The sequence below is a fragment of the Tupaia chinensis genome, unplaced genomic scaffold, assembly GCF_000334495.1.
Source record: "Tupaia chinensis unplaced genomic scaffold, TupChi_1.0 Scaffold000081_1, whole genome shotgun sequence".
Taxonomy (NCBI): domain Eukaryota; kingdom Metazoa; phylum Chordata; class Mammalia; order Scandentia; family Tupaiidae; genus Tupaia; species Tupaia belangeri.
Window position 1 is genome coordinate 3,283,679 of NW_006159542.1, and position 12,193 is coordinate 3,295,871.

At 45.9% G+C, this 12,193-nt stretch overlaps 1 protein-coding gene across 1 annotated transcript in view; it reads right to left on the bottom strand.

Annotated features, from left to right (window-relative positions):
- SUSD1 (sushi domain containing 1) overlaps window positions 1–12,193 on the bottom strand; it is a 150,065-nt gene that overhangs the window by 113,548 nt on the left and 24,324 nt on the right. The window contains exons 4-6 of the mRNA XM_027769349.1: window positions 11,950–12,099; window positions 7,253–7,408; window positions 975–1,127 (exon numbers count right to left, since the gene is read on the bottom strand). Coding sequence (XP_027625150.1) covers window positions 975–1,127; window positions 7,253–7,408; window positions 11,950–12,099 — 459 coding nt within the window. The remainder of the gene's footprint in view (window positions 1–974; window positions 1,128–7,252; window positions 7,409–11,949; window positions 12,100–12,193) is intronic.

A 12,193-nucleotide genomic window follows, 5' to 3' on the forward strand; every position in this document is an offset into this window, starting at 1 on the left:
AGACAGAAAGCGAGAAATAACCCCCCAGGGGGGATGGTCACGCCACAATCCCTTCTCCTCCATTCTCCTCTCGGGATATTGGGCACGCACGCAAACGCGCCCGGCGTGAGTTTTAAGCCACCGGGTCTGGGACAGGAACCGCAGTCGACTACGTGGGAGTTCAGCGACACAGCCATTACGCTAACTGCTGGTTCCCCCGCCCAGAGTGTTTTTCAAGCTGCTGGGTCCAGTATTTGAACTGTGGAGTCAGCCATGTGGAATCCAACACCCTAACTGCCATGCCACCTGCTGTCCCAGTTTTAGCTTTTATTTTTTAGAGAGAGAGATTTTTGTTATAGAGCACATGTGCTCGCCAGAAACACACAGAGACAGAGACAGGGAAGTAAGAAATTGCCCCCAGGGGGGATGCCACACCACAGTCCCTTCTCCTCCATTCTCATCTTGGAATTTAGAGCACACACATGCGCCTGGCGTGAGTTTCAAGCCACCAAGACCAGGACTTGAACTGCAGTCAACCATGTGGGAGTCCAGTGCCTTAACCACTATGCTTCCAGCTGGCCCCCCAGTTTTAGCTTTTTTAACATGGCCTCTTCTGTCTTAATTAGCTCACCATCTGCCCTATTTCAAAGGCTGTACAACTGTGCACAAAAACAGGTTGTCTCCACCCATATCCCCAACACAGACCTACCATGTTCAGAGCCGCTCAGGGCCGCAGTCACCATCAACAGACTCTCACCTCAAGAAGCTGCATCCTGGGACTAGCAGGTGGCATGGTAGTTAAGGTGCTGGACACTCCCACATGGCTGACCACGGTTCAAGTCCTGGTGGCTTGTTTTCTCACTTTCTCTCTCTTTCTCTGTCTCCCTCTGGTCAAATTAAAAAATAAATGAATGAATAAATAAAATAAAATAATGCTTTAAGAAAAATAAATAAATTTTTAAAAAAAGAAGCTGCATCCTTTGGCAGAAACCCACCTGTGCATGCCGTGGCATCTCTGGTCGGGTGGAAAGGCACAGGCCCGTTCTCTGGCAGGAATCCATCCACACAGTAGCATTCGAAGCTCCCGAGAGTGTTGACACACCGTCCTCCGTGCCTGCACAGGCCAGAAGCTTCACACTCATCTATGTCTAGAGACCCATCCCAAACACGAGAAAGGAGAGAAAAACAGAAAAAGAAAAAAAGGGGAGGGGGCATTGTGACAGTCGTTTTCGCACAGTCTCAATCTACCCTTCTAAGTGGATGCATTTATTTCCAATTGTGCCATGAATTTATTTTTGTCCTTAAGGGTTTTGCTCAGATATCTTTTACCTCATAGGCCCTGAAAACGTAAGTGCCCAATAAGTACATGCCAATGCATTCTGGGAATTCAAACCCCAGCCATCTCCAGCAGTCCCTACTACCCAGCAAAACGAACTCAAAAAATAAGCTAAAAAAATAGCTAATTACTACAAAATAAGGATGAACTCAACCTCAGACTAAAATGTCTGAAGTTCCAAATATAAAATTATTTACACCAGAGTAGAAAATGCTAGGAAATGGCAGTTTTTCAGCTCAGGAGCCTAGGAGAGTGGGGCAGGCAGTAGGGATGATTAATTAGAGTCGTACAGGGACAGCCCGTGCCATGGTGGTTGAGGCAGCTGGATCTCACATGGCCGACTGCAAAGTCTGAGTCCTGGACCTGGTGCCTTGAAAACATGCCAGGCGGGGAGAACCAGCAGTTAGCGTAAAGTCTATGTTGCTGGACTCTCATGTAGTTGACCGCGGTTCGCATCCCGGACCCGGTGGCTTAAAACTCACGCTGGGCGTGTGTGCGTGCGTGCCCAAGATCCCAAGAGGAGAATGGAGGAGAAGGGATTGTGGCGTGACCATCTCCCCTAGGGGGTGATTTCTCGCTTTCTGTCTCTATGTCTCTCTCTCTCTGTCTGGCGAGCGCACACGCCCTATAGCGAAAACCTCTCAAAAAAAAAAAAAAAAAAAATGCCAGGCAGGATGAGCAGTTAGCATAATGTCTATGTCACTGGACTCCCACGTAGTTGACCGCAGTTTGCATCCCGGACCCGGAGGCTTAAACTCACGCTGGGCACGTGTGCGTGCATGCCCAAGATCCTGAGAGGAGAATGGAGGAGAAGAGATTGCAGCGTGGCCATCCCCCCTGGGGGGTGATTTCTCGCTTTCTGTCTGTCTCTCTGTCTCTCTCTCTCTGGCGAGTGCACACACCCTATAGCAAAAACCTCTCCAAAAAAAAAAAAAAGAAAGAAAACATGCCAGGTGTCAGGCACATGTGCATACATGTCTAAACTCCCAAAAGGAGAGACGAAGGAGAATTGCATTGTGGCCATGCCCCATGAGGGGGGTGCTTTCTCACTCCCCACCCTAAACTCTGTCCCAGCTAAGTCCACCGACGCATCTCTGGCAACTGTGATTCCGAAAGAAGCTCATTATCATCAAGAAAGGTCATCCATCAGCTTTTGCAAAGTGAAAACTGGAGGCCTCAGCGGAAGGGTCGCGGGAAGGACTGACAATGGAGACGGCTTCCTCCCGGATGATGGGAACGTTCTACGGTGAAATTGTGCTAACAGAGCCAGAACTCCGGGACTATACCAGAACCACGGAATCATACACTCCCGATGCTGGACTTTATACTTGCTGAATTATATCTCAATTTTTTTTTTTTTTAAAGAAAAGGTCACTAAATAATTGCAAGAAGTAAACAGAGGAGCGCAGATCAGGACTTTGTTCCAGACAGGTGGTTGTTTGGCAGACACTATTCAGCCTTTGGATCATTTCTTTTTTCTCTTCCCTCTAGCCTCCTACCCCCTTTCTTCTTCTTCCTTTTTTTGTTTTATTTTATTTTGTGTATTTATTTTAGAGACAGAGATGCGCTATGCTGTGTAGGATGGCCTTAAATTTGCAATCCTCCTGACTCAGCCTCTCAAGCAGCTGGGATGACAGGTACATACAATTGCACCTGGCTTGTTTTATTTTTAATTGGCACGCAATACTTGTACCTATTTATAGGGTTCAGGGTGATATTTCAATACACGCATCCATCATGTAATGATCAAATCAGGGTATTTAACATATTCATCACCTCAGTTACCATTTGTTGTGAAACTATTCAAAATCCTCTCTTCTAGTTATTTTGAACTATAACATTCAATGGGGCCAGCAGGTGGCCTGGTGGTTAAGGGCACTGGACTCCCACATGGCCAACTGTGGTTTGAGTCCTAGACCTGGTGGCTTGCTTTCTCACTTTCTCTCTCTCTCTCTCTCTCTCTCATTCAGTCCCTCTCTAATCAAATTAAATAAAGTTAAATTTAAAAAATAATTCTTTAAATAAAAAATATAACATGCAATATTGTTAACTATAGTTACTCTATTGTGCAGTAGAACACCAGAACCTATTCATGTCCTGCCTCACTGTAATTCTGTACCTGTTGACCAGTCTTTTCCCCTCCCCCTCCCCCAACATTTAAAAGTTAAATGCATCCCAGGGACCAGCAGGTGGTGTGATGATTAAACCGCTGGACACTCCCATATGGCCGACCATGGTTCAAGTCCTAGACCTGGTGGCTTGCTTTCTTACTTTCCCTCTCTCTCTCTGTGTGCGTCTCTCTCTGGTCAAATTAAAGTAACTGAGTGAATAAATAAAATTACATTAATAATTTTAAAAAGAATAAAATAACTTTTAAAGCTGTGATATGCATCCCGTAGAACTAAAGTGAAAAGGGGCTGGCAGGTGGTGTGATGGTTAAGGTGCTGGACTCCCATGTGGCCAACTGAGGTTCGAGTTCCAGACCTGGTGGTTTGCTTTCTTACACACTCTCTCTCTCTCTCTCTCTCTTTCTCTTCCTCTCCCCGTGGCCAAATTGAAAATAATAATAAATAAAAATTCGTAAAAAAGAATGGAACCGATGAATACACTGATAAACATATGGTTATACGTTTTTCCTGGTAAATGCACACTGCCTTGAAAACAATTTCAGGTATCACATCTTCCAGAAAGTTCCCCTGACCCCTTCCTTACCCAGGCCAAGATAAGTGCCCCTGGGTTTCAGTAAATGCCCTTTGCTGGCTGTGGCTAACATTTCATACTGAAATAATTATCTGTCTATCTGCCTCTCACCTCCCACTCGCACAGCCTTGGCACATAAGAAGTGCACGAGAGGAGGGCTGTCATGGCGCTGCAGCACTACAACTGGGCCCATGTGGCAAAGGTTCTGGGCTAGCATTCCCGGACCTCCCGGAGCACGCTGGGCACACAAGCATGTGCCAAGGATCTGCACCGGCTGAGACAGGGTGAACCATGGCATGAAGACCTGATGGAGTACCTGTCTTCCTTTCACTTTCTCTCTCTCTCTCTCAATAAATAAACTTTTCTTTTAGGGTTTGTTTGCCATCAGGAGCATGTGCTTGCTGGAGAGAGAGAGACAGTGAGACAGTAAGAGGGAAAGTGAGAAATCACCCTCCCCACTCCCCGGAAAGATGGCCACACCACAATCCCTTGTCCTCCGTTCTCCTCCTGGGATCTTGGGCAAGCATGCACACGCGCCTGGAGTGAATTTCAAATCACGGGATCGGGAACTCAGACTGGGGCTGGCCATGTGGTAGTCCAGCAGCGTAATCACTACACCATCTGCTGGCCCCAACAAATAAACTTTTAAATGTTTATTACATGAACTGAACACTGGATCATCATCTTGTAAGGTTACTTTTAAATTAGTAGCTTTTCTTTTTAACATACTTATTTTACTTCTGCAACATTGTACTTTTGCACTCCTGTAGCCAGTAATTTGCCACCTAAACAACAGGACATTATAAAATGGTTGCTCTGGGGACCAGCAGTTAGCGTAATGGCTATGTCTCTGGACTTCTACGTAGTCGAGTGTGGTTTGAGTCCCAAACCCAGTGGCTTAAACTCATGCCGGGAGTGTGTGCATGAATGCCCAAGATCCCGAGGGGAGAATGGAGGAGAAGGGATTGTGGCATGGCTATCCCCCCCTGGGGAGGGTGATTTCTCACTTTCTGTCTCTCTGTCTCTCTCTCTTTCTGGCGAGCGCATATGCCTTATAGCAAAAACCTCTCCAAAAAATAAAATAAAATGTTTGCTCTCAAGGAATGCATTCATTCACACCAAGAATAAATCAAATGTGTTCTTTAAAGGATTTTTACTTTGGACAGGTCAAAAGGGAGAATGAATCAGAGCATCAGAACCTGTGGTTCCTGGCTGATAAAAAGATAAAGCATGCTCTCTTCCCCCCAAAAACATTTAAATATAACAAGTGTTTTTCTATTTGTTTTTTTATGTTCCAGAGGGCATGCACTTGCCAAAGAGACATAGCTAGAAGGAGAGGGAGAAAGCACCCTCCCTACAAGGTGTGCTCACACCACAATCCCTTCTCCTCCATTTCTCCAACCTGTCAGGAGTTGGGGCATGCACGCACACACTCACCTGCTGTGTTTCCCAAGCCACTGGGATCAGGACTCAAACTGCTCAGTGGCCACATGGATCCAGCTCCCTTAACTACTAGGCTACACGGCTAGCTCCACAAAGATTTTTAAGAATTACTTATTATAATCATTATTATTATTATTATTATTTTAATTTGGCCAGAGAGAGGGAAAGCAAGAAAACAAGCCACCAGGTCTGGGACTCAAACCACACTCAGCCATGTGGGAGTCCAGCACCCTAACTACCATGCCACCTGCCAGCCATAGTCCATGAAGTTTTTTTCTTTTCTTTTTTTTGGAGAGGTTTTTGTTATAGGGCGCATGCACGCACCAAAAAGACAGAGGCAGAGAGATAGAAAGCAAGAAATCATCCCCCCAGGGGGGATGACCATGCCGCAATCCCTTCTCCTCCATTCTCCTCCCGGGGTCTTAGGCACATACACACATGCACCTGGCATCACTTTCAAGCCACTGGGTCCAGGACTTGAAACACAGTCGACCACAGGGGACTCTAGCAACATAGCTGCTTTGTCATCTGCTGGCTTCCATTCACACAGCTTTTAAGCTGAGTCCAGTAGGTCTGAGCAAAACCATCTTAGAATCAGTATCTTTTATACCTTTCCTCTTCATTACTATCCAGAGATTTTCTTAGCACCAAAGAGTTGTATTATCGTGACTTGCTATAAAGTTCAGTTCACAGAGAAGCCACTGAAAATCAGGAGGGCTTTTGTCCACCCATGTATTTCATCCACCATATATATACCTGGAGACAGCTATTGAGTTCTGAACATTTGCACTCCTCAGTCAGCCTGTTCCTATGGGAGGCAAGTGCATCTCAAACAGGGACACCACTCTGGCCTGTGCGCACCCCACACCCTCAGTGGGCAGTATGCTCAGAGTTGGTGAGTGCCAGGCACCCTGTCCACAGCTACAGGAACCTGGTGGTGGCATGCCATCTCTGGAGAGTCCCTTGTCATTGTCCATTACAAACATGTTCAAACACAAAGAATCAGAAAAAGAAAATTACAAAGACTTTCTGGAGGCCCACCTCCATAACACTCAATAGTTCACATTTTGCCATTTACATGGGGCCAACAGGTGGAGTGGTGGCTAGAGAATTGGACTCCCATATAGCCAACCATAGTTTGAGTCTTGGACCTGGTGGCTTACCTTCTCACTTTCTCTCTCTCTCTCTCTCTTGTCAAATTAGAGAATAATAATAATAAATTAAATAATTCCTTTAAAAAGTAAATAAATTGTCCCACATACATAATCACACTAGATACTTCATAATAATGCATGAAGTTACTTCAGTATACAACTCCAAAGTAAGAATATTATCCTGTATACCACGATACTGTCGTTCTACCAAATAAAGCTAACATTAACTCTTTAATATTAGCTAGTATTTGGTCCATGCCCAGATGTCCCTCATAGTCTTTTTTTTTTTCCCTCATAGACAGTGTATGCTCACCAGAGAGAGAAAGGGAAAGTGAGAAATCATCCTCCCCAGATGGATGGCCACGCTACAATCCTTTCTCCTCCATTATCCTCTTGAGATTTGGGGCACACACACACACATGCCTGGTGAAGTTTTCAAGCCGCTAAGTCCAGGACTCAAACTGCAGTCAGCCATGTGGGAGTCCAGTACCCTAACTACCACATCACCTTAGTGCCTTCATAGTTATTCTTTAAAAAGAGGCCCTCCCATAAGTTACACCCTGTCCCAACACTTCCACACACCCCCGATAACGTCGGGCCGTCACCAGGCAGCCACCGCTGCCGTCCCCTTTTTGAGTACCTGTACAAAAGGTGCCGTCGTTGGGAATGAATGTCTTGTTGTTGTTCGTGGCTCGATATCCTTCCAGACAAATGCAATAGAAGCCTCCAGGGGTGTTGTGGCAAGATGTGTGGTTCCCACAGACCACGGCGGCTCCAAACTGGCACTCGTTCTTATCTGGTGATACGTTGAGGCAACACACAGAAAGGGTTATCAGTCCACGTCGATACCAGGATTGTCCACCGCCGTGTGGGCTCGGGAATCCATATTCTCTGATAGCAGCTTAATGTTCTACTTGCCCAGCCTCCCTTCCTCCCACTATGTGTCTCAGGCTAAAGGCCAGGGGCCCCGCAGAGTCCCGTGCCAGGTGTACAGAGAGCCATGAGACCTACATCCCAACCTGGCAGTCCATCCTGTCTGAAGTCTGAGAGAAGGGGATTCTGTTAAAACTTGTTTGTTGTTGCCAAATGGTGTGTGCTCAGCAGAGAGAGAGAGAGAGAGAGAAAGCGTAGGGTGTGGTCACACTGCAATCCCTTCTCCTTCATGTCTCCATTTTGTTGGGATTTGGGGCATGCACACACATGTGCACACATGTGGTGTGCTTTACAACCATGGTCAGCCATGTGGGGTCTGGCTCCCTTAACCACTTGGCTACAAAGTATTTTCACACTTAAAAATATCTGATCATAGGCCTAGGTAAACAACTCAGCAGAATCCCACTTTTCCAGGTCAGCCATTGTCCTGTTTTTTTGTGAAAGCCAGGGTAAGACAATTTTATATCCAGTGGTTGAGTGGAAGATTTGTTATTTCTGAATTACCAGGAAACACAATGGAATGAGTGCTGGAGCCTCATCCGGAAGCAGGGCTAACACTGTGGCCTGAACAGGCTCCTGCGAATCGTCAGTGACCCATGTGAACAGGAGGGCTGGGGCACGGATGCTGGAAGAGTCCACCGAAGCCTGCCCCCAGTGATTTCAATTAAACAATAAAATGTATACAATGTGAAATGAAAGTAGGTCTCCCTGCCCTCCTGTTCTCTAGCCCAGTGGTCAGCAAGCATTTTCTCACCGTCTTGCTGCGACTGTCCACCGTGCTCTTGAAGCATGAAAAGTGGCCATAAACCATAGGCAAACTAACATGCAATGCTGTGTTACGATGAAACCCAATTTACACAAACGGTGGGTCAGGGTCAGCCCACAGGCCAGATAGCCAACTTGCCCTGGCCTCTAACTTCAGGGGAACTCTTGAGACTGATTTTGATTTCTTTTGCTTTCTTTCTTTTCTCCTGTCATCTATCTATCATCTATCTATCTATCCATCATCTATCTATCATCTATCTATCTATCTATCTATCTATCTATCTATATCTCTTTCTTTTAGTTTGTTCTTTTGCTACAGGGCATGTGCACGGGAGAGACAAATGGGCAGGGGCAGGGGAGAGTGAGAGGCCACGCCCTACGGGAGATGGCCACGCTGCAGTCCCTTCTCCTTCCTTTTCCTCTCAGGATTTTGGGCATGCACATACACACACCCAGCTTGTTTTGCAAACCACTGGATCTAGGACTTAAACCGCACAGTTGGCCCTGTGGGATGGTCCTCGTATGTATCTCTTTAGAACCAATGTATACAGCTAGAGTTTTTGAGAGAGAAAAATATATTTCAGGCCAGCAGATGGGTGGATCCCACATGGCTGACTGCGAGGTTGGAGTCCTGGACTCCAGCTTGAAAAATATGCTCAGGATGTGCATGTGTGCCTAAAAATCCCGAGAGGAGAATGAAAGACAAGGGATTGACATAGTCGTTCGCCCACCAAGGGACCAATAGCAGTTCAAGTCCTGGGCCTGGCGTGGTGCTTTCTCGCGTTCCCTTTCTCTCTGTCTCTGTCTCTGGAGAACTTTCTGGGGAGTACACACACCCTGTCAAAAAATTATTTTTCAAAGAATTTTTTTTTTTGAGGGACCAGCAGTTAGCGTAATGGCTATGTTGCTGGACTCCCATGTAGTCGACTGCAGTTCGTGTCCCAGACCTGGTGGCTTAAAACTCAGCCGGGCGCATGTGCGTGTGTGCCCAGGATCCCGGGAAGAGAATGGAGAAGGGATTGCGGCGTGGCCATCCCCCCTGGGGGTGATTTCTCACTTTCTGTATGTCTCTCTGGCCAGAGCACGCGCCCTATAGCAAAAAACTCTCAAAAAAAAAAAAAAAAAAAAAAAAAAAAAGAATGATTTATTTATTGTTATTTTTTAATTTGACCAGAGAGAGAAAACAAGCCACCAGGTCCAGGACTCGAACCATAGTCAGCTGTTTGGGAATCCAGCACCCTTATCCACCACACCACCTGCCGGCCCCCGCATATTACATTTTTAAAAGTTAATGAACTTCGGACCAGCAGTTAGCATAATGGCTATGTCACTGGACTTCCATGTAGTTGACCAGGGTTCGAGTCCTGGACCCGGTGGCTTAAATTTACACTAGGTGTGTGTGTGTGTGTGCCCAAGATCCCAAGAGGAGAATGGAGGAGAAGGAATTGTGGCGTGGCCATCTCCCCCCAGGGGCGGCGGGTGATTTCTCGCTTTCTGTCTCTCTGTCTCCCCCTGTTTTCTGGTAAGCGCACATGCCCTATAGCAAAAACCTCTGCAGAAAAAAGAAAAAGAAAACAAAAGCTAATGAACTTGAAACATGATTCATACTAAAACTGTCTATGGTAAAACCTGTTTGAGAAGTTAGAAACCCTCAAGCCACAGCTAGCCCTAATATCCAGCCCACGTGACAGAGCATATGCAGTGGTTTAAGACACAAGTCCAGCTGTCCTCCGAACGGGCTCTGTCCTTCGTCATTGTTCCTGAGACACATTTCCTCTGCGGACCTCCGGGGCCGCGACCTCTGGGTTGGTAAAGGATTCTAGGACTCTCAGATCCCTTAGCTTCCAACCAGGTCTTTGCACACCTGCCACACATACACCTCACCTCCCGCAGTCCCAGCAAGCCAAGGACTGGGAAATGCATGTCCTGTGTCTGGGAGCGAGTACTTCTTTCATTAATAAGGCTTCCTCCTCCCATTAAGGGCAGGTTCTCTTGTTCAAAAGTTAGTGGTGGGGCCAGTAGATGGCTTAGCCTTTATAGGGCTGGAGTCTCACATGGCCGATCATGGTTCGAGTACGACCTGAAGTCTTGAAACTGACTCTGGGTGCATGTGTGTGCATACCCAAAATTCCAAGAGGAGAATGGAGAAGGCAAAGCCATACCCACAGGGGGCGGTGATTTCTCACTTTTTCTCTCACTGTCTCTCCAGCAAGCACATGTGCCTTATAGCAAAAATCTCTCTTTAAAAAAAAGTTTAAAAAAGTTAGTGGGCAGGAGTGGTAGCATGGGCTCCAGGCATGACTACTAGAGGCTTGAGGATCACGGCATTGAGACCAGCTTAGGTAACTCTCATCTTGTCTTTCTTTTCTTTTCTTTTTCTTTTTCTTTTTTTTTTTAAGGATTTTGCCATAGGTTTTGCTAGCTGGAGAGAGACAGTGAGAGAGAAGAAATCACCCACTGGGGAAATGGCCACACCCTAATCCCTTCTCCTCCATTCTCCTCCTGGGATTTTGGGCACACATACACAACATGCCTGGCATGATTTTCAAACCACTGGGTCCGGGACTTGAACCATGCAGTCAGCCATCCTCCTTGGGAGTTAATTTCTTACTCTCCGGCAAGCACACACACTCTATGATAAAAAAAAAACTTAAAGAAAAAAATAGAAGAAGAAAAAAAAAATTTTTGCTACATACAGGAGGAGGGAGGGAACTGGGAGATTATTATAAAATTATTATAAAACTATAAAATTCCTGTGAATCTTTCCCTCTCCCTGCATTAGGCTTAAATTTGGACATTGTCTGATTGTCATGACAGGGTGGATAATGATGCAAAACAGAATCTCAGATGCTTCTAGCTTGAAGGGCTTCATATTCTGTTAGGTCATCATCTAAGTCCTCAAAGGGTGGCCCTCCAAAAACATTTAGTGGATGGATCCTGATAGACATAAGACCCAGAGCAACAACATTTCACCAATTAACGGGAGAGTGCAACAGGAAATTGTATTTTATTTTTCCTCATGGTACTAATAAAGTTTTATTATCACAATAACTGGGAAAACTATGAAATGTGATCTTCATTTGAATTGTCAAGTTAAACTAAAGACTTAAAACAAAATTCAAGGGAGCCAGCAGTTAGCATAATGGTTATGTCGCTGGACTCCCATGTAGTCGACCGCGGTTCGCGTCCCGGACCCGGTGGCTTAAAACTCACGCCGGGCGCGTGTGCGTGCGTGCCCAAGATCCCGAGTGGAGAATGAAGGAGAAGGGATTGCGGTGTGGCCATCTCCCCTGGGGGGTGATTTCTCGCTTTCTGTCTCTATGTCTCTCTCTGTCTGGCGAATGCACACGCCCTATAGCAAAAACCTCTCCAAAAAAAAGGAAAAAAAAATTCAAATGTGTGTTTGATCTGAGAGTCTCCCCACATTCCTGTTCAATAACCTCTAACGCGAGGCATAGTTCCTTGGAAAGAATCTGTCCAAACACTAAAACAAAGACTTACTATAACTGACAAAACCTCGTGTAATAAAAGCATGTGAACAAAATAACAATGTTTTCCCTCAGAGGACATCAGCTCCTACGCACCAGAGTGTCGTTCCTTGACTCAGCTTTTCTCCTTAACTCGGGATTCAGTACTTACCAATGCACTGGGTCCTCCCATTGCCCACAAATCCATAGTTACAAATACAGATCTTCTTCCCGTCTCTTTGTTGGCAGGTAGCGTGTTCATGGCAAGTGGCGCAGACATCTAAACCGAAGTCAAAAATTGTGTATTTCAGAGAAAGAAAAACTCAAAATGAGAGAAATAGCTAGTGGGCATTTTTTTTTTTTTTTTAAGAATGACTTTATTTGGGGATCAGCAGGGGGCCTTGGTTTTAAGGTGG